Below are 26,109 nucleotides of genomic sequence, written 5' to 3' on the forward strand. Positions count from 1 at the left end.
GGGTGAGGACATGTTTAAGCCGGCGCAGCCTTCAGGAGAAAGAGAAAGTAGTCCCGAAGCGGAAACAAGTTACTCCACGAGCAAGACTGGAAGTAAAAACAGGCGCCACAGCGACAGGTGGGCAGATTAATATCATACCAGTCAGAGAGGAGATGCAGAGGGAACGCTGTGACCAGAGAAGTGAGCGCTGTTGGAAAAAGTCGGGTTTTAACAGAGTGGATAACCAGCAGTGAGTAAAAGTGAGCTTCTGCGGCCCGACTGTCACATGCATCCACAGAGGACGGTTATTAGTTTGAGGCCAGGCGTACGCAGGGGTGTTATGAAAGCCAACCAAGTGGCACGAGTGCAGGAAGACGAAGTGGGAGTGGAAGGGGTGAGGAAGGGTGAGGGAGGTTATCAACGGCAATGTACGGAATACTACCTTTGTGGCATACGATCTCTTGAACGCCAGGGCGTGAGGGACATACACAGACTTGGGGGGAGACGACACATTAAAAAAAAAAAAAGGGGGGGAGGAAACAAACATGATACAGATGATATGATTAAATGGGTTAATGATTATGTTGAATTAAATAAAATAAAAAAACACAACAGGAGCAAAACAGTAAGTAACAATTTAGCTGGTACGATCAAAACAGGCAATGTTAATATCCCACACCAGAAAATAAAAATAATCTAATGCGGTGCAGCGATACATTACACATTTACTAAACAAAAGAACAAAATTACAGATCATAAGTACATAATAAGATGAGGTCTGGTATGTCTACAGCTACATCTATGATCTCTATGAACATACATTTAACATTCACAAACACATACGGGTCGATATATAACTGAGGGACTTCTGAAGTCCATGGGATGTATCTGCATACATTTTTATTAAAAGTAAAATAAATAATAATATTCATCATGATCATGTCTTTACAAATTCCATAATTATTTATAACGGAAACAATCACTTATTAATAAAAAATGACTGATTATCACTAAAACGTCAACTAAATAACCGTTTGAATTTAACACCAACCACCTTCTAATGAGCTAAACAATAATAAAACGAGCTGATTCAGAAATAGTTCTGATTGTGTTCTTTTTATTAAGTTGATTTAATAGTGATAGATATTTCGTTTTTGGCAATATATCAAATTTTGTATGGAAAATAACAAATTAAATCTCTTTCCACTAAGTTCCCTGTTACAAAATCACCTCTCAAAGAAGTGTGTTAATTCCAGATCACATGACCTGCTCCACATGATGTCATTTCCTCCTGAAGAAAAGACTGACCAGACTCCAAGGCTTTCTGACTTATTTCATATAAAGTAGTCAACAGTTTTACTACAATATCTTTATAAATGACTTTAAATTTCTATTTTACTCAGTTGTATATATAATAGAAGAATCTTTCTTTAAAAATGCCATGTGGTGTTTGGTTTTAGGCGGCCATGTTGGTTTTAGGCCTGAAAATGACAAAAATGCCAACTATGATACAAAAAGTCCCACAATTATATACTGACCCATACTCGTCACTACAGACCATTCTACACACTTCCTGTGGGCTCTCGTGGTTCTGAAGGCATGATTTAGGCAGCTTTAACCTCCTACTGCTGAAGCTGTATTAAGTAAGAATTCACACTGATATTTATAAAGAATAACGACACGTCATTTTCTTCATCATATAAGTGTTCAAAATGAAGGAAGAAAAGAATGTCAGAGTTTTACAGTGGAAAATGAATTCATGCCTCTGGCCCCAACTCCACTGTATCTATTTAAACCACACACACACACACGCTTAGATTCAGCAGCAGTGGAGGGAGTATTTCTGAATTTCAGCCATAAACATAATAAATGCAAATGGATTCAAATGAAATAACTCATATTATAAAGTTCTGTGCTAAATTCCTGCAGTCCTGATAAGATCTATGCACTCAGCATAGTGAATGAATGCAGTGTTTTGAAGAAATAACTTAATTTGTATCCTCATGAGATGCATGCAACGTCTCATATTGTGATGCCGACACCTTGAAAATACAGTTTGTCTCAATTTGGTTGCATGGACGTATGTCTTATTGCAACACCTCTTTAAAAATAAATGATTCAAGCATTAAATATGTATCCGAGGTTAGCCTGAGAAGCCAGAGGCGAACTATATGAACTCACCATTAGTAAAATATCGGCAAAGCTAAACCGTCCGATTTGCAAATATTAATTTTATTTGAAATTCAAAATTATTTAACCCCCACGCTGCACAATACCTCCTCTTCGTCTTTCTCCTTTTCTCGCTCTACCTCCCTCTCTTTATGCCTCTCTTTCACCCTCTTTTTTCCCTTTAACTCCCTCCTTCTCTCCTTCTCCACTCTCTCCTCCTTTATTGCTTCCTTCTGCATGCCTGACACTAAGTCAAAGATGTCCATATGCCGCTGGGAGTGGAAGAAATTACAAAAAAGAAGTGTTTTTCTTTTTTTTTTTTGAAAGGAAACAAAACAGAAAAATGGTGCAATGGATGTGAAGATGGCATGTGCGGCCTTGCAAAGCCTGTCTGATAACTGGAGGACGTTTTTGTCCAACAAAATAAAAAATCTAAAAAAATCCTTCAGCTGATAAAACCGATTTTTGTTGCTGGGTCAGAAACAGATTCTGTCATCAGCTGGTTGCTTTTTGGATCACAATCCTGTTTTTATTAACAATCACAGTTTAAAGCTCTTTTTGGACACGTCTGGATTCTTGCAACAGCCTTTCTACCTGCTTGAACCAAAAACATCTATTGATCAGATCCAAACTGTACAGAACTCAGCTTCCAGGCTTTCACCAGAATCATACCACTCTTGTTTTAGCCTTTTCACACATTCTTCCAGTAGGATTTTAACCCTTTAGGCGCCAGAGTTTTTTCAATAAAATATTCGGTTTTGATATCATTTTTTCAAAAGGTTGTAACTTGAAAATGGTTAGAGATAAAGACAAACTGTAAATGAGAAAAATCATCAGTATGACCCAAAGTTTGTGATGGGAGTAAATTCACTCATCTAATTTGCATATTATGACGTCACCAGGCAGCGGACATATGGATTACATAACTTTATTGATGTTTATCAATCAAGATGGCATTGTTTGGCTCAGAATTTGTCAGATCCCTGTCTCCACGATCCCCGACAGGCTCATCAAAATGTCTGATCCACTTGAAATACTCTTCCTCATCTGTCAAGCAAACCCAGCCATCATCATCGTCATTTACGACGGGGCCGTGAACGCCACTGCGGCCTCCACCGTTATTATCAGTGCATTTTCTCCCGTGTCTGCTGCTATTTCTGCGTTTTTTTGCATCCCCGCTATCCCCCTCACCATTAGCGGTGTTTTGACCACCCCTGCTACACCCACCACGTCTCCTCCTGCCACCCCGGACCCCGTGAAGCAAAGCATCGGCTCCAGGATGTGCTGCTTGTGGACTGTCATGGCACACCGACCCGCTGCCGTTACACACAGACGCAGCGGCACTTTCTGCCCCACTGGACAACTGAACATCTTCATCAGAGGGTGAATATTCCTCTTCAAAATATGAGTAAGCCATTAGTTGACAAAGTACTTTGTCAGCGTTGACCAGACCTCTCGGCATGGTGAGTTTTCTTGCTCTAAAATGTGCCGTCTTGCGCTCTGTTACGCTCCGACTACGAGTCTTGTCTCCTCGGTTTTCAAACTCTGTTAACTCCTAAACTTTGAATGAAAACACGCCCACAAATGATGCTCAGCTTGAAGTTCCAGATGTCTGCCATCTCCTGCTATAAAGTAGTAACTGCATGAGGCACTATATTTGAAGCTATGGCTTCTTATGTTCAGCAATGTTGCTTGTTGCAATATTGCGACTTTGGCGCTTAAAGGGTTAAGATTTTATTGCTCATTTGTTTGGCCTCTGATGGCCTCTCTTCCAGCTATATTTCTGATCTCTTAGTACCACACGCACTTCTACGCTCTTTGACATCCTCGGATAGATTTTATTTTGTCTTTTTCAGGGGTCCAGCTGAAAGGGGACGGAGCGTTTTAAGTCCAAACCCCAAGGCTACGAGACGATCTGCCCGAGGAAATCAGGTCGTCTCAGTCAGTGACTTTTTTTTAAGTCTCTTCTTGATACAAACATGATCAGAGAGCCTTTCCTGATTTTACTGAATTTCCTTTGAACTGCGCAGATTTCTGTTGATTAGCAGAAGATGCACTGCTCAATCAACTCAGGCTGGCTCTGCAAGGCTGCACATGCATGAACACCTGATGACAGAGGTGGAACAAGTCTGATTATGTTCCTTTGTTACTTACATCTGCCTTTGACTTCTGGGATGATCTCTCCAGAACATCATCACAGGACAGGTCAGAATCCTCAGAGAAGCTCAAGTTTCGCCGTGATTTCAAGTCTGTCACAGAAAACAAGCAAATAGATGAATTTGCTTCTCACATTTCCGGAAAACTGGAGCCTTGATTATAATATCCAGCAACATAATTCATCTTACCTGAAGATCTCCCAAGAGGCGATGTTCTCTTCTTTGCAGAGTCCTGAGTGGTGGAGCTGGACGAGGGAGTGCTCGGACATGACTTATCGTCCTTCTTCTTTTTGTCCTTTTTGTACCCTGAGAAGACGGCCTTCCACAGTGACTTGTGTTTAGGTGGAGTCTCGTCGGCGCCCGAGATCTTGCTGCTGTCGTTTTTGGCCTTTTTCTCTTTCTTATTCTTGCGTGGAGAGAACAAGGAGCTTCTCTTCTTGCTTTTACTTGCAGAGGAGCCGTCCGACGAGGCCACCGAGCTGTCCAGACTCTTATTGCTGCTGAAGAAACGCTCGGGCAGAGTCTCTCCCTTCTTCGACTCCAAAGCCTTCACGGCGGACGTCTTTGGAGACCCGGCGGACTTTTTGTTTTTCCCAGGAGCGTCTGGGGTAACACTCCAGGCCACTTTAGGTGAGGCACCCTTGTCTGTGTCAGACTCTTTCATTTTGTTTAGCTGCTTGGCCATGGCGTCTTTCAGTACCTGGCTCTTCACAGACTTCTCTCTGGCCCTTATTCTCTCCTCAGCGATCTCCTTTGCCTCCGGAGAGAATTGAGTTGCCCTCTGGGTCTTCGCGACTGGATTGGCTGGGATATTGGGTTTACCATTTTCCATTGCTAGTGCCAGATGCAGGGGAGGTTTTTCTCTGCTGGGCTTGCTGCTGGGTGGAGTATAAAACCTGTTCATGCTCGTTTCCGGCGTCCGCTCGTCATAGGTCTCCTCCACGTCGTCAGCAAACGGAATCTCCTCCACCGTCTCCACGAATGACTTCCTCACCTCCTCTGGCCGAGGCTTCTTCTTCTCTCTCATGACGACCACCGGAGTCGTTTCCGGTGTCGCCTGAGGTGAGGAGACTTTCCTGGGTGCAGGTTTGGGTGCAGACACGGGGCTCAGCTGGGTCCTGGGCGCAGGAACGGGGGTCTTGGTTTTTGCCGGCTCTTTGGCACGCTCAGGTGGAGGTTTTTCTGGTCCGTTGCTCCAAGACACCTGGTGTCTCTGCTGCCGGAGAACAGCCGGAGACTGATTAGCAGGCACAGGTGGTGGTGGGCTGGATGGTGGGGTGAGCATAGTGGAGTCAGACGTGTTATAGCTGTCACTGTTTACTGTCTGGCTGGTGGCCATGCTTCCATTCAAGCCCAAGCCCGAGCTGCTGCTGATGTCCCTCTTATCGGAGCCGTCACTCTTGGCCTCTGCGGGAGCAAGAGGAGTAATAACCTGACCCTCAAGAGTGATGTTGATTCTGCGAATGACAGATCGGCCGGTGAAGGCGGGCTTCGGCTCCTCGGACACATCAGGCGTCTGTGTCTTGGCAGGTGCGGATTCCTGCGGTGGAGCTTTAACAATGCTCTTCTCTAAGAGCTTACTGCTGCGGTCCAGAGGAGAAAGGCCGAGGCTCTTTCTAATCTCAGCGCTCTTTAGCCAGAATTCCTCGATGATGTCTGTCTTTTTAGACGGAGTTTCCTCTGTTGACGAATCTTCAGATTTCGAAGCCTCAGGTGTGGTTTTGTCCGTTTTGGTCATTGGTGTGGAAGTGACCGCGGGGACAGGCTGAGTTCTGACGGGAGAGTCAGAGGTGAGAGGCGACGAGGGTTCATGGCAGGGCAAAGGCTGGGCGCAAATTGGGGAGAGGGGGTTTCCGGTGAGAGGGCAAATGGAGCGGTGAGGGTAGACCGGAGATTTAGGGGCACGAGTCTCTGGCAGAGGGGTGGGCTGGGAACGAATTGGTGAGCTGACTGGTGACTTGATTGGCGACCTGGCTGATTCGTTGGCTGGCTGGACTGGAGAGACAACGGGTGATTTGACGGGTGAGGCAGGAAGAGGTGAGGCAAGAAGAGGTGAAGCAGGAAGAGGTGAAGCAGGAAGAGGTGAGGCAAGAAGAGGTGAGGCAAGAAGAGGTGAGGCAGGAAGAGGTGAGGCAAGAAGAGGCGAGGCAAGAAGAGGTGAGGCAGGAAGAGGCGAGGCAGGAAGAGGCGAGGCAAGAAGAGGTGAGGCAGGAAGAGGTGAGGCAGGAAGAGGTGAGGCAGGAAGAGGTGAGGCAGGAAGAGGTGAAGCAGGAAGAGGTGAGGCAGGAAGAGGCGAGGCAAGAAGAGGTGAAGCAGGAAGAGGCGAGGCAGGAATGCTGACAGGAGAAGTAGCAGCAAGAGTAGGAGAGGGAACAGAAGGAGGAATCTGAACAGGGGCAGCTGATGGGGAAATTGGGCTCCTGGCGACCGGAGATGGAGTCGTCTTCTCAGGCTTCGTCTCCTCAGGTATGAACGGATCAGTGAAAAAGCGGGTGCCAGGAGACTTCACCGGAGTTATCTGGAAAGACACAGAGGAGCTAGGGATTTAGCCAAAAGCCATCGCGGGCTTTCAACTTGATAAGAGCGGAGTTATCTCACCTGTGTTTCAGGCTCTGGGGAGGGTTGGATGGGGGAAAGGACAATATCTTCCTTCTGCACTGGGCTGATGCAGGATGGTTCTGAGTTCACAGATAACAAAAATGGTACCGCTTTTTATTTATGTAAAATACATGCAAGTTAGCAGTTTAGAGGAATGTTTTGCGACATGTACCAATACTGGAGGCCATTCCCAGACTATCTGATTCCTTGTCTTCCTCGTGTGGAGCTTCGTTGTTCTCTGACTGGTGCAATCGTGCCTCAGCTTCTGCATCTGAAGGGATGTCATCTGGAATTTAAACAGAACGGCGGACAACGTTTCACTGTTCCACCGCTCTGTAACTTCAAGCATTTAAATTATTCATTCTTATTTGTCTTGTTTTGACTGCTTACCCTGATCCATCTCCGTACCAGGCTCTATATCTGGACTGTCTGCTTCTGCTTCCAGTTCCTCGTCTTCACAGGGCTCTGGCATGAAAAAACACGGAGAGAAATTACTCATCTAGCCATCACCATTCTGTCTTTAGTCAATAGCAGTGTAAGAACTCTTTCAACTCCCTAACAACCTAACCTTGAAAGAGCTTTTCTCATAGATTCTGGCTGTAGGCTAAAAAGCTATCAAGAGCAATATTTAAGATTGAAGAGCAGAAATTAAAAGATGAAAAAGTATGAAAAGACTTCAAAACCAAAATCCATTTTTCTGCAGACAGGATTAGGAAAGTGTTCTGCCAAAGAAAAACCGGTGGTGCATACAAATGAAATCAAACAGCTCGAGTCTGTCGTTAATATGAACAAAAGATGACCGAGTGTAGCATTAGTAAAAAAAATAAAAAGACACATGCAGCTTTCCATTTACAAATTAGCAAATGGGTAACATTTGAACCAAGCAAAGGCACAACCAAAATGTTAATAGCATTGGTGAACACACAGCCAGGAAAACGACAATTTATTTGAAGAACAATTTTTCTCAAATGGAACAGGAACAGGGACATGACCCAAACAGTTAATTCATGCAATTTTGTTATTATCCCGACATTAATAATCGTACTTTGCTAAATGCACCAAATAGACTATTGTTCATGAGGACGCACAGGCGCATCCTGCTGGAATATTTGCTTCTAGTGCGTCTTATCTTTACAAAAGATCTTCACTGGGCTTTTAACCAAGAACTCAAGGCCTGTGCATGAATTCAAATAGATGTGTAGGACTCTCATTCCAGTCATTCAAGCTTTTAAACAGTTGATAAAGTACTTCATTCACTGAACATTGTGCAAATACAAGTGCCATTAAGAGGTTAGTCCACAAATATGGTAACAGTAAAAGCAGAATCCAAGTGAGACACCTCACACATCAGAGCAAGAAACACTCTGCTGCTGAGTGTTTTCAAGCCCTGATAGCTCATTCTGTGGAATATATTACAACACAGCATGACGTACAATAGAAGTAGAGAGAAAACATATATTCCAACATAAGTTGGAAGGGTAGAATGAGACGTATGGGTGTGAAAGGTGGAATAAAGGTGCTGATCTGATCCCAGGAGAGCAGAGCTCTGGAGAGTGACAGCCGTACAGCGTGCATGCTTGTGAGTTTACGGCTCTCTGCGTGTGTTTCCGCATGCTGCAGGAAAACGCCAGCCGACAGAAAGATAGAATACGAGTCTAAGATGGGATGTCGGGATCCCTTTTAAAGTCTGTGCTACCTCCAGACAGGGACTCCAACCAGACTCTCACTGCTTCGTGTCGGGCGGATGTGTGGGCAGCGGCTACATTCAAACCAGAAGATACGGAACAAACCAGGGATAGATGGCGGGAAAATAACAGTAAAGCAATTAGACACATGGGAAAGAACATAGCAGAACACAAAAGAACAAAGCAGAACGAAATCAAAGGAAACCGACGGGAGGGGTTATAACGGTGCAGTGGGATGTGGTTGACGAACACTACGCTCACCCCAGAGGAACAACAGCGACTCTGAATGACAAATCAAAAGGGCTGAACACGAAATTAGACATTCCGAGAGAAAAAAAAAACGAACAAAATAATGCAATGTTATACAAAAATGTACAAAACTGGAGATAATTAAAAACAACAGGTGGGTTAGTGGGGGGAGATGGATCCTCCTGTCGCAGACACAGACGCACAAACGGAAACAGCAGCAGCCACACTGGGGAAATGAGACACCCTGATCCTGAGGAACACAGCCTTTCCCCAGCACCTCTGGGTGGGTTACCTGTGGAGGAGGGCTGCGTGAGCTCAGAGGGTTGGGAGAGTTGGGAGGCTGAGGCCAGCTGGCCATCCTTGTCTCCCTCTGAGTCCAGGTGTGGTCTCACCAAACCTGGGATGGCGTTTGGATCCACAGGCTGCAGGACTTGTTGGATCTGTAGGTTCCTGGCTAAATATGCGTGTTTTTGTTTTTTGTTTGGGTGTGATGAAAGTTGTGTGAAGCAAGAAAGGAAAGGCAGATAGAGGGAGATTATGTAAGAGAGGGGGAGAATCACAGGACAGAAAAAGAAACGAAAGAGAGAAGACAGAGAGACAGTTACACAGCGGTAATGAAAAATCAGAGAGGTGATTTAAAGGGAGGCTGCATGCAGTACACTGCAAAAAAAAAAAAAAGGTCAAACCATAAAAGTGAGCTTCAAAGATATGAAGTTAAAGAAAGAAATAATAACCATTTCTTGAAATCAACAATTCTGCCACTCAGTATCAAACCATAACTGCAGAGCCTGGAGGGAAAACACAAAGAATCTCTGGGATTTTTCAGATTAGTATTTCAAAAGCCACATACTGGGGGGTTTAAAAGAGCAGGTTAAATAGAATGAGACACACAGTTAAAAGAAACACACCAACACAAGTGAAACCAAAAAAAAAAAAAAGCAAAACCCACAAATCCTTAAAAAACAAAACCCAAATCAACCAGGATTAAATCACATTCAACGCTACTGCAAACACATCCGCAGGCATCTGTTGCTACCTTTAAAAGTACCAACATCCTCTTCATCTGTGAGGTACTTCTCCAGCCAGAGCCCTGACTGGAGCTCTCTATCCCAGGGGCAGTAATCGCCCTCTGTCAGCAGGGGGAGACAAAAGCCCCCAAAAAAACAAAAACATACAGATACACACATCCGTGCAGTGTATGTAGACATGGAGGGGAGAGGGGTAGAAAAGGAGGAAAGACACATGATGAGGAGAACAATGTCTGAGACAGAGACACTACACATGAAACACATTTTCACAGACAGTGTGTGGAGCTCTGGGCAGGGTGTAAACAGACACTAAAAATAAAAAGGAAACAGACATTTACACTAACACGTGACCTAACAAGAATACCAGACAAATTTACCATCGCTAGACTCCTCCTCTTCCTCCTCATCTTCCTCCTCCTCATCCTCCTCTTCTTCTTCGTCTAACTCCCCGTCTCTGCTGACGTCGTCGGCCTGAGCCTCGTCGTCGCCCTCCTCGCCCCGGAGTTTGGCGTGGAGCTCCACCGCCTCCTTCCAGGGAACGCCACCAAGGTCCGAAGGGCTGCGAAGGTGCTCCTCCAGCTCCACCTCCTCCTGATCCTCCTGCTCGTCCTCCTCCTCCATGTCCGACTCTGAGCTACTGTTGGGGGAAAAGATAAAGAGCCGGAATGTCACTGTGGGAATCCACATCTCCAGCTTTCCATTTTCCATAGCAATGAACAAATTTCTATTTTCTGTGTTCTTCTTAGCTTAGCTGTTTAGTCTGTTTAGTGTTTGTTCACAATAAGGATGGACCAATAGGGACAAAAAAAAGGAATGAAAGAAAATCATGAAGTTCCCTCGGGATTAATAAAGTATCTATCTATCCATCTATGGGTTTTGTAGGGTCAATACTGATGCCAATTATTGGTAATCAAGAACAACCAATATTTGGAATGGATATACATTAAATGTAACATTTTAACAGCATGTGATAGCAGAGAACCTGTCGTTCATAACTAGGTTTCTTCAACAATGAGGGCGACCATAACAGAATGTGTAAAACAGAAACGGGAAGAGGCTCCATCAGACCTGAGATAGCGCAGTCAATTTGCCAATGGTCGGCCAATAATCAGATAAATGCCAAACATCGGCCAAAATAATTGATCGGACCGATAATCAGTCAATCCCTTGTTCACAGAGGCCCAAAGGACTTATGTGAAGATCAGCGTAAGTTTGTCTGGAATGACAGAAAGATCATTGTGTTTGTGGGTACATCTATATTAAATGGTCACAGGCGCCCAGATAGCTCAGCTGGCTGCATGGACAACCCAAGAACAGAGGCTATATATGAACAGCGGTCAGGGGTTCGAACCGAGCTCATGGCAACATACTGCAGGTCGCTCCCCCATTCTTCTACTCATGTTTCCTATCTAATAAAGGCAAAAATGCCCAAAAAGTAATACTTAAAATGGACACATTCTATGTTGCCACGATTTCTGATCATCAATAACGTATAAAAAAAATGCTGCATTCCTGACAATGCCATGTGGGGGAATGAGCAGCTTTGGAGGAGGACAGAGCCCTGAGTGCTTGTTTTGTCTAATTAGCCCAAAGATAATCAGGAGTTCACAACAGAGCAGAGAATGAAATAAAGGCTGATATAATCCTACCTGGAGCCCAGGTCTGCATCTGTGACTTTGTCCAGCACACTGCTGAGGTTGTGCTCCGCCAGCGTCTCCTCAGGCACCTCCTCCAGCTCCTCCTCCCTCTGCAGGGACAGACGATAGTTCTCCAGCTCGATGCGCTCCGGAGTTCCCCGAAGGCGTTTGGCCAGGCTGGGCTCCTGCAGGCCGTTGACCTCCGGTACTTCACGGTGGAACACAATGCGGAGACCCCCCAGGTGAAATGATGGCATCGGGGTGGAGGCGAGAAGGCAGAGGGAAAAGAGCACAAAAATGCAAACTGAGAATCAACAGGGTGCAAAAGTGAAGAGAAGAGGAGCAGAGAAAAACATCACCCTCTCCAGAGCAGCAGCCATGGAGGACAGACTGAGAAGCACATGTTTCATCCTCTAACTGCATCTGTACCTCAGTGGAGATGAACCAGAGTAAACTGAATGTACAGTGCTGCTATTTGTGATCTGATGCTCTGATGATGCAAACAAACTGTGTGTGTGAATAAATCAGCTCCAGCATCAAATCCGTCACACATCCAACAATGAAACTAGTGCATTTTCACACACACCTGCAGTCCAATCACTTATTCTCATTATAGCAAAATAAGAGTTTGAAAGGAAAAAGTGACAAGGACACACCGATTTAAGATCTATCACTGAATTTATTGCATCAGATTAAATTCCTACAGCAAATATTATCAACAAACACAAATAGGTTTAACACTCTAAAATAGTTCCATTATACTAAAGTTAAATGTACAAGCTTGGTGCCTTGCCTTATTCCCATCCTGAGAAGCAAACCTTAAAACTGTTTTTTTTTTTAATTTCCCTCCAAAATTCACTTGGGAATGCGTTAACACGAGCAGAATGAAGGATTGCAGGATTATGTTCCACCTGTCGTCTCTTCACTCACTTTAAGTACAGATAAATTCCAATTAAGACAAAATGCCTGCCAAAGCTTTATGCTATGACCCCAATGAAGCCCCACTAACAACGAATGTGTGATATCTGACACTGAATCATGTGTGGATGAGTGAGATGAGCAGCTCCTCTTTCTCTTCTTCAAAAAAACAAATTAAAGAAAATAAATCATGCCTAGTGAGAAATAAGTTTACATCTCGTGGTTCACCTTTCCAACAAAACAAACTGAAATTAAAGGGCTAAAGCGACTGAAATAAATGCAGTTAGAACTGGTTTAGGCTTTCCAGTGTTTATCTTTTAAAGCATTTCAAATTATTTTATTTTAAAAGTGAATTGTGCTAAAAAAAATCTAACCTAAATGAATGATACAGAGATTAAAATTACATCAAGCAGATCACGAAAAGCTTTATTTGGACGTCTTATTACCATGTTCTTAAAAGTAACTGAATTAAATCATCAAATGTGATGTCATTTTTAACACCTAAACACATATAGTGATGTGTATTAATAGAGAAAGATGAACTTATTTCTTAAATCTACATTATAATTAAAGTTACATATGCTAGTAACATTGTTACCAAGATATCTGAATATTATTAAGTCACCATTTTAATTCATTATACTACACTTGCTGCACAATGCAGCAGGTCTAAACTTGACTTACTTATTAATATTCTGTGAGGCTTATCAGTCTTATCCTTGATTTTATTAATAAACTGTAATATGCAAAGCAAGTATTCCAGAAAAGATGCACTACATTTAGCAAACACAAGTGGTTCTTAGCAGCAGTCTGTTGAGGGGGTGAGAGGGTGAGGGACGGGGGAGGACGGGGCAGAGGAGTGGAAATAAAGAAAAAAAATAAATCACAGGAGAACCAATCGCAGGCACTAATTCAAGCACTAGTAGAGCTCTCAGTTTTAAGATGCTCTGATAGGAGGGGGAAAGGTAAAGCTCACAAAAGCACTGGTACAGGCACTTGATCACAGTACGGTGAGTTTCAGTAAGAGGAAAAAACAGCTTACAGAAAGAGAAAGAAACACATGACAGAGCAGGCATTAAAACGAAACACGTCACACGGGAGGAGGTAGAGCTAAAAGAGAGCAGTCACAGGCCACTGGAGGTTACAGTCACAGAGGAATAAAGCTTGGCTCTTCATTAAAAAAAACACAGGCAGGCATAAATATGAACTTCTATGAATCTATTGCTTTAGTCAAGGAAGCTGCAACATTATTGCCACTTTTCACAATAAAATCAGAATAGAAAGCTGTAGAGAAGAGTTACACTAAAGGGTTAAAACCGCTGCCTGAAGAGCTGAGCAGAAGGGAATTCTGCAAAGCTCTCTTTAATGTCCAAGCCAAGAAAAAATAAATAAATTTAAGATGTAGCATTCTCTCTTCAAAAACAATTCTGCAGGAGGACGGTTTAACTGCCTCTGCCAATCACAAGACAAAAAAACAGAAAGAATGCTTCATCTTCAAGAAATAAATCAATCACTTAGACAAAGAAATACAAGATTTACACATACTTTGCAGGCCCAGTGAGTCAGTACAATCTAAATCTATACAATCCCACTGACATTAGTTTGGCAAAGAGTAAAAGGAAGTAAGAAAAAGGGGGAAAGGAAGGGACAAGAGAGTCATGCTAGAGGAGGCTGAGCAGGACATTGATGGTGAAACAGCAGAAGAGGTAGATGCAGTAGGTGAACAGGAAGGGAGAATCTAGGGGGTTGTGTGCCACCTGGTGGCAGGTCCAGGAGAGCGTGCGGCGGAGGGTACGCAGCGGGACTCCCACGCCCTTGGCCAGGCGGCAGGGCGCAGCCATCACAGCTAGAGAGGAAAATCGGGTACCTGAGGGTTGGAGCTCGGCCGAGGGGGCTGCTGCCGCCATCGCCCTTCCGGGGGCATCTACGGTCACAGAGGGAGTTTGGGCCGTCTGGTTCTCCTGGAAAAGTCAAGATAAAAATGATGTCAGGTACCTGTTAAGTGCTGGAAGACACAAACGCTCTTAGAAGGTCAGAGCACGAGAACAAATGGTGACAGGATAAAAGGTTCCTAAAGACGATATGCTCTCTGCCTCTCACATCTCAGCCTGTTCTGAAGGTCACACAATTGATTTTTTTTTTTTCACTATTTGCCATCCAATCCTGATTTAGTCCAGGATTTCATCAAGCAAATACAAACAGGGCTGCACAGTGGAGTAGTGGTTAGCACTTTCTCCTTGCAGCAAGAAGATCCCTGGTTCAAATCCCGGCCTGATCCCGGGATCTTTCTGCATGGAGTTTGCATGTTCTCCCTGTGCATGCGTGGGTTTTCTCCGGGTACTCCGGCTTCCTCCCACAGTCCAAAAACATGCTGAGGTTAATTGGTTACTCTAAATTGTCCGTCGGTGTGAATGTGAGTGTGATTGTGTGTCTGTATATGTAGCCCTGTGACAGACTGGTGACCTGTCCAGGGTGTCATCCGAGTCAGCTGGGATAGACTCCAGCACCCCCCACGACCCTAGTGAGGATAAAGCGGTGTATAGAGGATGGATGGATGAAATAAAAACAGGTACCTTTGCCGTGATTGGAGCAGGAGAGGGAGCAGGCCTCTTCCTCTGAGCATAGCCGGACAGACGATAGCAGTAGTGGGGTTTGCAGTAAAATTTCCCTGCAGGACAGAAGAGACACATGAACAAATACATTCAGTAAATATTTACAGCACAGTGCAAACTCTGCACATTTCCCCTCGCCGAGTCCACAGATCGTATCTGTTCTGCAGAAGAAGACTGTGTGTTTAAAATAAATTCCTTTCTGTCTCATTTCAGACCATCAGTGGGTTTTAGTCCCAGGGCTGAGAAACACCTACTCAGTCTGAACAATCTGCTGTCTGTCCTGGAGCACAATAGACACCTCCCAGAGAGGGAAAAATATGGAATCATAAGACTGCAGTCAGCCCTGGGTCACTGCAACATACCGTCACAGAAAGTCTGAATTCTAAACGTTTAATATCACGAGATGCTGGAATGAATGTCTGGTGGTCATAGCATGAAATTAAAATGCATAAATAAACCTGTTAAAAATGATAGAAAGACTGAAAGCAGTTCAGGTCATATGTTTCTGTGTCGTTCAGATAAATAGGTGGAGTGGGAGGCTTTGGTGGAGTGTTTGGTTGGATGCGCCCACTGGATGGCACCAAAGTTGCAGACATTCAAAATCTATGGATAATGGATCAATAGTGCATCATTTTATAGCTTTTATTTGCTCTGTGTGCACAAATGAAGACGTCAAAATGAAGACTTCTCTGTTCTTTGCATTTCAGTCCTCTAAACGAAAACCCACCAGCAGGTCTGAAAAGCCTGTTAGCTTTTATTTAAAAGTGTATCCGATTTATCAGAGTGTATCAGAGTCAGAAACATTGAGTGGATGCTTTAGCTCTACAATAGCCCTTAAGCTATTCACCTGTGATGTGCGCTTCAGCTGGAAGACTTAGCCGAACCTTACTTCACTTTATTCTAACATATGTCTTTAAAAATGTGCAAAAAATACACTATTTGTAGTTAACATATTCTGTAAAAAATAAAAAATTCTGTGCTCTCCAGAGCAGCCATGAAGCCTTTAATGACTGAGCTGCGACCAACAATTATGAGACAAAAATTCAGGAACGTTTTAGCTGAATCGGGCTGAACTGCAGGCTGTGCTTACACATTACAGCAGATTATACAGGAGACAAACGATGTGTCAACAAATTAACATGCAAGTCTTTTCTGTGCTGACTACACCAGTGGGACCTTGTTGAATTCAGGTAATTTTGTACAATAAAAATTCAAAGAAATTAATTGAGTTCTTTTAATATATGGCATTAAATCTCTGCCATATGTACACTAAAGACATATTTGAGCTCTCTCTACTTCCACTCATATTTGTGTCATTAATGTAGAGGTGCAGAGATAACATTGCCAGTGAACAAAAATGTGACAGAAGCAAAGAAAAATCACCTAGAATCTGTTCTTAATTCTTCAGCTATAATAAGTTTAGTTTATTTTTTGCCTCACATCAGCTCCAGTGTAACTTCTAAGACAGAGGAAACAACTAAAAAGGCATCCCTGTTTATTGTCCTCTTACCATCCTCCACATCGAAGGCGTAAGAGGACAGTCGTAGTGTCGTGCCACAGTAGTCGCACTTGAAGCAGCTACGATGGAAGAATTTCCCCTCGGCGCTCAGCCTCTCCATCACGTAGACACGCTTTCGACAGAAGAAGCAAACGTCGCTGCCTCCGATGTTGACAGGGAACTCTTTCCTGAGAGAGCCCTGTGGGAGGAAACGGAATCGAATCAGTCTTTAGACGAAATAAAGGAAACATTTGGGAGAGGAGAGACGAGGGGGAGGCTTAGTATCATCAATCATTTTCAAGCCACAAGCTGACGCCGGGCGGCTACAGACGTACAACACTTACTGAGGTCATTTGTAACCTGATAACAAAATACAGAAAGTCAAAAGGTTATTAATCAGTCGGAGTGAGGATAACTGATGACGATCTAGAAACACGACAGCAGTCCAAACTGCAGGTAGTAGTTTAGCAAACACACACTCTGCAGCTACAGGGAGATTCAACGGTGATGGAAAAATCACTTCATCAACCACAAACACACACAATTCGGCAAGTGATGCTGCGATTGGTTCAGCCACGTGCCTTCTACCCTACGGACAGCGTTCTTACCAAATCCTTCTTTTCAGGTGCATGTGGGGGCTTGGGATCTTCCTGAGACTGAAGCTGACTGGCTATCTGCTCAGCCAGTGAGCTAACTCCCCCTGTGTACATCCTCACATAGCGCTACCAACAGCATTAGGACACAAAAATAAAAGAAGACAGGCGGACAAACATTAGAAATGATGGATGAAGAAGAAAGAACATGAAAAGGAGAGGGAAGAGGAGTGTAAGTAAGAAGAGCAACAAGTGCTCAAAGTCAGCAGGCAAACAGAAAGTGTCTAATGGGGAATTCAAACACGACAAAAAACAATGTTTCCATGCACGACCGATCAAGCATTTCCCCACCTAACTAGTTAAAAACCAAACACGGCTCATAAAAACAAACCAGAGAGCTGATAGAATAACTTCTGGCTTCAGTCAAACAAGTTCTTTACCAAGTTCCACAGAGCATTTATTTGCCAACACGGAGCATTATTGGATTTGGGGCATCAGAAAAAGAGATTACTGATCTCAGTGTTTACACAACCTGTGTAATAGAAAGTCTACAACACGTGCTTCCACAGCAGCCATGCACACAAAGAAACACTCACACTGCACCAGATTAAACAACAAATATGCACAGGACAATGCAGGAAAACCGCTCTGCTAGCACCCATGTTCACTGAGCATTCTGCATATGAAACCATCTTCAGCTTCAATCCTGAAATAATCTACAGCAGGATTAGATCTCAATCTATTAAACCTAAAAAAAACAGTCATTTTATCCTCTACTGGGGAAGAATTGAGGTCAACAGTAGCGTGAGGCAAAACTAAGCCATGGAAACTACAATCATTACTGCGGATGAGATTTGAACACATTTGCAGAGCAGCAGGGAAATTTTAACTTGGCCACAGTAGGAGCCATGCCTGTCGACATGGAATTACACTAGATGATTATTTCTGTCAATCCAAAGCACTGCTAGGGAATAGAGAAAATAATGGTGAGGAATTTAAAGCTGGGTTAAAACAGGCTCCAGCTGACAACACGATGATATCTGTTCAAACAGAGACGGATCACTCGCCCAAATATTAATCACAGCAACCACAGCTAACGAATTAGTTTGTTCGTGTTTCCCAACGTGCATTAAAAGCCCATTTCAGGCGTGTTAAGCGACTTCGGTGATGCAGCTTCCCGAAAAAAAAAAACAAGTGTCAGCTTGACCACGCTTCATTCCTTCCAGGCATGAAATAACTACCTGTCTGTGGGTGTCAGAGGTGGACGGGGGAGAATCAGGGGCACTCTGGGCTCGGGCCAGGTGCCATTGTTCCATAAAAAAACGGGAGGGCTTTTTCTTAGGCTCCAGGAAACAATAAGAGAGGAGGGTTGTTAGAAGCACAGTGAAGCTACTCAACTCAGTCATCCAGTGTAAACATCTACAGGGAGAGTATATGGTAACATTTCCCTCTTTTATGGTGGCCGATAGGTGCAAACGGCAAAAGCCCTGCAAACACAGAAACGATCCAAAACCAAAAACTCACAAACACAGAAAACACATGCAAGAAAAAAATGCTGCAAGACAAACATGCTGCAATCACAGAAACGATGCAGAAACAGACTTGCAAAATTACAAAACAAATGCAAACAAAAAATGCTGTAAATACATAAAAACACACACAAACCCCCAAAACAACCACAAGAGAAAAAGTGTCTGATGTTTTTTAGTGTGAAAAGGTACGTTTTCATTTAGTTGTAGCATCATGTTTTACTTGGCTGGCATCTTTTATACAATATTATTTTATACAATATTGCCCTTCTGTTGTGAAGTGAATTTGCAGCGTTTTTCTCTTGCGGTTGTTCTGGGGGTTTGTGTGTGTTTTTATATATTTGCAGCATTTTTCGTTTGCATCTCTTGTGATTTTGTAAGTCTTTGCTTCTGCATCATTTCAGACATTTTTTTTCTTGCATGTGTTTTATGTGTTTGTGAGTTTTTGGTTTTGGATCATTTCTGTGTTTGCAGCGCTTTTGCACCTGTCGGCCACCGTACTCTTTGGCTCTGGGGTTACATAAATTAATTTGTTGCTTACTCCTAAAGGGCCAAAGTTGACCAAAAAAAAAGCTCTCTCTTAATCATGTTGCATGAATATTTCCACTGATAATCGGCTGTCTGGGTTAATGGGGAAGCTTCACCTGTGGTCCGGCTGGCTTGCCCTCAAATTGAGATGCAAGTTGCTCGGCTCTCTCCTGAATGCTAAGCACGTATAAGGGCGTTTGGTTGTCAGACTGCAGAGGCCTCGTCGGTTCCTACAGAGAAATAGATGACTCAATCACCAAAGGGATGTACGAAGAGGAGAGCAGAGATTATACTCTGCATTTTTAGCCGCTTCCAAAAACAACCTCCCTTTAAACAGCTTGTCATTGCGGTTAAGTCGGCCATTGTTTTCAAAAGTTGCAGCTGACAGCCTTTAATTTACAGCCTGAGTGAGTAAGCTATGAAAGCGATGCCCCGCAGTTAGCAAGCCTGGATCCAGCGCAGATATGTTGCAAAAAAAACAAAAAAAAACAAGGTGCATTTGAGAAAAATAAACATAAAATAAGAAAAACTCAAGTGAGCCTTTGAATAATGTGTTTTAGTAGTAAAAACTTCCACTGGAGGTTATTTTCAGCATGACAGACCACGGCACCAAAAACCGAACCTTTGTGGACGAGTCACGAGAGGACAGCGGTGAACCAGGACTGACGGCCGGGCCTCGGGACGAGTACCACTGCTCTACAAAGAAACGGGACGGCTTTCTCTTAGGCTTCGAGAAGGGAGAGGAATGGTTGAGAGGAGGGGGGTTAGATATGAAAGAATTGGACACATAAACCAGTTTTTACATGTAGGTTAAGAAACAGCCGCAACAAACGGCACAGCACTAAAAACCGAGTTCTCACTAAATGTCCATGCATGCCGGTCACCTTCGGAGGCTTGTCAGATTTGCCCTTAAACCTGGAGATCAGGCGTTCAGCCCGCTCCTGGATACCCGGTATGTGGATGGGTCCTGGGTCGGTTAGGTGAAGTGGCATCCCCTCCTGCCAAAGGGAGCTCTGTTGAGACTTGATGTTTTGTGTAAAGCTAACAGCTGACACTTTTAAGACGACAATTTAAGGGAAATGCATGATTTGTTCCACTGTTCTGTACTCTACCCCGTGTGTCAGAGGCCTCTCGTAGTATTCAAGTTCCTCTTCATCCGGACTTTTATTTACACGCTTGAAGGCAGAAGTAAGCAGAAACACACACTGCATTAACACCCTGACTCTCATTTAGAGAAAAGCTTGTTTGCAGAACTTCTGACGGCGCCTGACAGTAAGTTAAAACCACCCGAGGGTCCCCCAAGTCTGGATTTTACTTGCAAGCCATCGCACCCCGACAACAAAGCCGTCAGCATGAAAACCAGCTGCTCCTCTGATAATGACAAATGCTTCACCCACTCACTGGGAAGTAAACAAGACCGAGACCTCCCCGAGGAACCTCGCCTGGGGAATAACAGCATTTTGTCCTCATTTATGCTACGGAGGCCGAATCTGAGGTACAGCACACGTAATTAGGGGGGAAGAGAGTTGACAGTGGGGGAGGCTAAAAGGGTCTGTCATGGATCTGCGGCTAGAGATAGACAGACACAAACAGACAGAGACAGCAGACTGTGCGTCACCTCTGAGTGGAGAGAGAGCGAGGAGGTGGAGGAGGAAGTAGGAAGCAGAATGGTTTTCTTTGGGCAGCTCCGAGCGCCCGAGCTGGACAGTGGGTCGGCGCCACTTCTGGCCTTGAGAGATGAGGAACAGGAACAGCAGATTCAACAGGAGATGATGGTAAAAAAATGATGAACTATGACTGAAAGTACATTCAGATTTCTTGTAACTCACAGCACAATAATATATTTTAAGAGGGAGGGGAGACTACGCTCAACACAAACTTAATAATCTAGTGCGTGAATAGAATTAGTTCTGTGTTCACTTGGTTAGGTTTACTTACACCAGCAGTGAATCCTGACACATTGGCACACACTTTTCCACACACACATATCCAAAAATAGACAGACCACCCAATGTGTATATGGTAAAAGAATCCATTTTTTAAACATGCCTCTATGAATGTTAACACATTCTCCTGCACCACTCATTAAAATGTACATTAAATCACAGAGAAACTGTGGAAGTTCACGGAGTAGAGCTACTGTACTGTACAAGATTTACTACTGAGTTTGAGAGTGACTTACTAAACTCTATCCATAACGCTTTGTATCGCAAAGTACTGAGGATTATCAAGATTATTTCCAGTCTTTCCCAATCAACTTTCAGCTAAAGCATTCAGCAGCTGGGGACTTAGTGTGCATTGAGATTAAATTCAAAAACAGCAGCGAATTAAACAGCAGAGTTTGAGGCTTTAAATCAATGTGTGTGATGTGAATGGCTAATCTGGTGTCAGGACGGAAAAGACAACTTTCTAAGAATCAGCAGGAGGAAAGTGGAGCTGACTGCTGTAGTAAAGCAGAGAACAGCTGGGCTTATCCCACGTTCTATCATATTTGGGATACGGTATTTAGATGGAACAGAGAGAAATAAGTAACTAGCATCCTAGAAACTAATTACTGCATGCTGTTTCTGCCTTCACCTGCGATGTTTACGACACAAAGTTGCGATTTAATCTGTCATTTTTGTAAAACGTAGCCTAACTTTAACTGCGCTTATTAATAATGAGGTTGAATTTTGGCTTATAGCAGACTTAGCTTATCAAAAATAGAAAATAGATTTGGTTTATCCAGTCTTTCACTCTGCTGGGGTCACTGGATAGGAAAACGGAGGGTTAGATGAAGATAGGCAGCTGATGTGACAGGGATGACATGGCAGAGTTGAGAGAAAATGACCGTATAAGTGCGACAAAAGCGAACTGCTCGTGATGAGAGAAGAGAAAACAGCAGTATGATCACCATGTATCACACTCATGTACATTACTATAACTGTAAATACTGTATTCCTCTGAGCTAGCATCACTGGAATCAGCAGCTACTTTACCTTGGCAATGCTGCCGCTGCACAAACTTAACAAACCTGACAACATCCGATCCAAAACCAAAAGTTTAATGGCCTGTCACTGATCTTCTCTATGAAATTTTAATATGGAAAAACACGGCAGTTCTCGGCCTTCGTCTTGCAGGACGTCACAACATGAATGTGGAAGCCTTGGCTGTGTTCTTTTTGCTTTTTGTTGTCTGCATTTGTGCACAAATTAGGCAATTCCCAGCTAAACAGTTTGAGAAAACTAGTTTCTATAGTGTCTGGATGGAGTTGTGCAGAATTAAACTAACCTCTAATTATGTAATAAATCCATTTTTACATCCAGGTAAGGCAGGAAATGGGCAAAATCATGTTTCACTTTTTGCTCATGACACGGACGACAAGGTTTTGTACACCTGAGCTCATTTAAAATGATCCATCAGTGTGAGTACATCTGTATTGTTGAGGCTACTCTCGCCTCGTGCCGCATCTAGATTGGAACTTAAATCCACTTCCACCTGCGAGGAGCGTGACCCTGGACTTAATGGGATGTAAAACAGGGTTGGAGGAGCTGGAGAACTACCAGGGCCGGTGTAAATAACCATACCTGTTCCCCTCTGTGGGGCAGTGTCTGACACTTGATCATTTCTTTGTAGCGAAAGCTCAGCTTCTCCTGCTGCTGTGTGCGTCTCTGAACCAGAACAGGGGAAGCAAGGAGGAGATGCCATGACTTCTGTCTCTCTCAGACACAAACACACAGACACACAAAGCTTCACAGCTATTTGATTGTTTGTTAAACAGTCACACAGTTTTGCACCTGAGCTACTGAGTTAATTCTTCCAAACCTCACACAACAGATCTACAGTCTGTCCACAGAGAGAGAGAATGGAGCCTCAGACTAGAAAAGGTCAACACAAAGCAGCTTTCCCCACGATGACACAACACAGGGACATATGGTTAGATGATCAGTCTAGTTGTTAGTCTCTCTCTAAGGGGATAAGGTTTACCTTTCTCCAGGCTGGGACAGGTGCCAGGCGCACTGGCTCTTTCACGGGGGTTTGCGGTGGGGTAAGGGGCAAAAGGCGGTCCAGATTGGGCAGAGATTCCCCCTTTTGTTGTCAGGTAAAGATGAGCGACAGCGGCCAGTAAGACGGCCAGAATAACCATGCAAGGCATCATGAAATGGTCCATGATGAGGAGGTAAGGCCAAGGAGAGAACAACAAAAAGAAGGAAGTGAATCACAGACGTACAGAGTCACAGCGGCTGGAAAAGATGCATTCTGAACAAAAAAGGAAATGACGAGGATCATGCAAAATGAGATCATGTATTGCATAGTAAAGGTCATGCAGAATGTAAATCAGCAGAAAGAAACAAAGGAAAATATGCACATCTGGTCAAGCTGCTGTTCAGCCTTCCTCTAAAACCTTCAAACTGTTACTCACATTTAAGACCTCTGTCCAAACCTAATCAGTTATTTTCACAGACTTCTAGAGGTTAAAGCAATACACAAAACAGAAGCATCTTTTCCAGAACATTTAACCCTCTGAACCCCAAGCAGGTTTGGGGTATTTTCTTTGCTCCTGTTCCCCTTTTTTACTCACTGTTGCTGATATAAATAATGCCCCAAACCTCAACGGGAACTGCACAACCATGGCTAGAATAAAAAAAAACTCATAAAATGTCTTTTGTGTGGCATGCCACACTGATAGCATCATAAAAAAATATTTATTGGATTTCTTATTTCACAAAAAAATGTAAAAAAAAATAAATAAAAATGTAATCAACGTGTCCAACACTTTTTCCATTGCACACAGCTTTCACCTGTTCCTGAAAAAATCTTGACTCTACATACATATAGATGATAAACTACTTGCATTTCTCATGTTTTCCCCACGTCTCATCTGCTCTGTGTAAACACAGCCTGCAGTTCATCCTAGTTCAACCACAGACTGTATATATAGTGGACGTAGCATCTGGCTCCAGAATTGAAGCAAACCCGGAAGTGTCAAAAACTTGCAATATCACGCCGTCTGCTAGTGTTGGCTCCAAAAAGCTTTTTCTCCATAGACCCCAATTCATTTTTGGAAAAAATAAAATTTGATAGACTGATGTTCTACAGCTCAGGATTTTTTTCCCGTTAGTTTTCATGGTCAAAATGAGAGATCAGGTGGCCGATCTTAAAATAAATCAATACTGAATTTTAAATAAATCGTTAAAGTTGGCGGAGCCAGGGGGCGTGGCTATGCTTGATGGACAGCCACAGAAGCCTCTGCGTTAAAACGTGGGCGGGATAAGAGAGTCCTCAGCCAATCCTGCCCCTAGTTGCTCTCTGGTCCAGTCTGTTTGATGACGCTTTTTACGTCACTGGCTCCAAAAAATCCAAAACGGCGACCAGGAAGTAGCAAAATCCGGGCTTCATTTTCTCGGCGTTGAAACCAACGGGTGACGTCACGGTTAGTTCACGCCTGAGTTCAACCAACAAGTCCCTGAATCTGTGTCTGGTGGCTGTCGGTTGCATCAAGGAGTAAAGATTTTTTGGTTTCTTACAGAATCTAGTCAGACCAAATCAGTTATTTTTGGCATTTTTTTTTTTTTTTTTTTTAAATCAGACAGGTGGAATTATGTAAATTTGATGAAACGTTAGAATTTCAATCTTAGATGTGAATAAACTGACTGTGCTGCATGTCCCCATAATTTACTCTCGGAGCCACAATTCTCTGATTTTACAGTTTTTTGAGTCTGATAAAAGGTGTTATTTTGGTGATTTTGTGAATACAACATGCCTGTTAAACCCAGCGGCGTGTTTTGGGGATCAGAGGGTTAAAACAGATTTCCACAAACACAAACAGTTGGGAGTTGTCTTTCCCTCCATCAGCAGTACTGTCCAGTGTTTCAACAGCCCACTCCTCCCTCCCACCGCTCTGTCAGTCCTCAGCAGCAAACCAAAGCTCTGCGAACCAGTTCACCCGAGCCCTCCGAGCCCAGTCAGCACTGTGAGGCCGCCTACGTGACCCAGGAACAATGCCCAGCCTGAGCAGCATTAGCATTCTGGACCTCAGCTCATTAAAACAGCGGCCTACAGCTCATACATCATAAGACCAGAGGCCCTGTCACACAGCATGGCATCAGCATGTTCAGCAACACATTCACTGTAAAAAAAAACAAAACAAATAAAAATAATCCTGCAACATCCATGAAGTCTCAACACCTTCTCCGTGTTTCCTTCCATCACAGCGAGCCGTCCAGCTTCCTCCATACCTGTCTTTTGAGTCCTGTCGGCTGGGCGGGAGCGTTCTCCTCAAACTTGGCGAGCAGCTGGGTGGCCATGACCTTCACTTTGTTGTTGTTTCCCACGGCAGCAGAGTCCATCTTTCTCTCGGTCAGGACGGCGGGGACAGACGGCCTGTCGTCACGACCAGACCTGGAAACCTCCTCCTGTGAGGAAGCAGCAAAAACAGCAGAAATTAGTTTGTTATTTGCTGTCATTCTAGAGGGATTAATTAAGTTTGCTCTGGCTGCTCAAACAGTAATCACAAGCTCAACATCTGAGACGCTCCGCCGTCAGAACTACTCACATCTTCAGACTGGCTGGTTTTCCGTCTCTTCCCCAAACCGTCCACATCCTTCTCCTTTTTGTCCTGTTGATGACATGTCATGAGTTATTTTGTCTGTTTGCACAACAGTGAAATGATGAGCTGCTGGTCATTTACGTTTAAAGTGGGAGGGTTACTGACCTTGGGGTTACGCTTCCTGGAGATGGCGATGCTCTGACCCAGCTTGCTGAGGAAAGAGATGGGGGACTTGGTGCTGGCTATCAGTGCAGCCTTCTCCTCTGGACTCAGGTTGTGATTATCTGAACAGATCCCAAAAAAAAAAAAAAGAAAAATCATCAACAGCAACTTTAAATCCTCTCAGAGATATAAAGAAGTTGGAGAAAGACAACAAGATATCTCCCAAAACAAACAGGCCA

General features: G+C 43.7%; 2 protein-coding genes across 17 annotated transcripts in view; one reads left to right on the top strand and one right to left on the bottom strand.

The window, feature by feature from the left end:
• mical3a (microtubule associated monooxygenase, calponin and LIM domain containing 3a) overlaps positions 1 to 26,109 on the bottom strand; it is a 102,807-nt gene that overhangs the window by 15,630 nt on the left and 61,068 nt on the right. For 7 of the 16 annotated variants that reach the window (XM_051951397.1, XM_051951399.1, XM_051951405.1 and 4 more), the window contains 18 exons: positions 25,874 to 25,992; positions 25,715 to 25,777; positions 25,398 to 25,574; positions 23,146 to 23,247; positions 20,798 to 20,908; positions 16,542 to 16,728; positions 14,993 to 15,087; positions 14,287 to 14,380; positions 11,514 to 11,709; positions 10,242 to 10,501; positions 9,873 to 9,965; positions 9,129 to 9,290; positions 7,293 to 7,367; positions 7,075 to 7,188; positions 6,903 to 6,982; positions 4,494 to 6,822; positions 4,303 to 4,397; positions 422 to 472 (listed from right to left, as the gene is read on the bottom strand). In XM_051951397.1, coding sequence (XP_051807357.1) covers positions 422 to 472; positions 4,303 to 4,397; positions 4,494 to 6,822; positions 6,903 to 6,982; positions 7,075 to 7,188; positions 7,293 to 7,367; positions 9,129 to 9,290; positions 9,873 to 9,965; positions 10,242 to 10,501; positions 11,514 to 11,709; positions 14,287 to 14,380; positions 14,993 to 15,087; positions 16,542 to 16,728; positions 20,798 to 20,908; positions 23,146 to 23,247; positions 25,398 to 25,574; positions 25,715 to 25,777; positions 25,874 to 25,992 — 4,403 coding nt within the window. Of the gene's footprint in view, positions 1 to 421; positions 473 to 2,255; positions 2,421 to 4,302; positions 4,398 to 4,493; positions 6,823 to 6,902; positions 6,983 to 7,074; positions 7,189 to 7,292; positions 7,368 to 9,128; positions 9,291 to 9,872; positions 9,966 to 10,241; positions 10,502 to 11,513; positions 11,710 to 14,286; positions 14,381 to 14,992; positions 15,088 to 16,541; positions 16,729 to 17,137; positions 17,252 to 18,363; positions 18,466 to 19,295; positions 19,410 to 19,648; positions 19,907 to 20,063; positions 20,178 to 20,291; positions 20,355 to 20,797; positions 20,909 to 22,745; positions 22,830 to 23,145; positions 23,248 to 25,397; positions 25,575 to 25,714; positions 25,778 to 25,873; positions 25,993 to 26,109 lie in introns of those variants that run through there. The other 9 variants (XM_051951408.1, XM_051951407.1, XM_051951411.1 and 6 more) reach the window with 8 other exon arrangements.
• zgc:77752 (uncharacterized protein LOC393862 homolog) overlaps positions 14,388 to 26,109 on the top strand; it is a 411,733-nt gene continuing 400,011 nt past the window's right edge. Inside the window, exon 1 of the mRNA XM_051951419.1 lies at positions 14,388 to 14,795. The gene's annotated coding sequence lies outside the window, so the exon portion shown is untranslated. The remainder of the gene's footprint in view (positions 14,796 to 26,109) is intronic.

Source organism: Acanthochromis polyacanthus, chromosome 8, assembly GCF_021347895.1.
Source record: "Acanthochromis polyacanthus isolate Apoly-LR-REF ecotype Palm Island chromosome 8, KAUST_Apoly_ChrSc, whole genome shotgun sequence".
Taxonomy (NCBI): domain Eukaryota; kingdom Metazoa; phylum Chordata; class Actinopteri; family Pomacentridae; genus Acanthochromis; species Acanthochromis polyacanthus.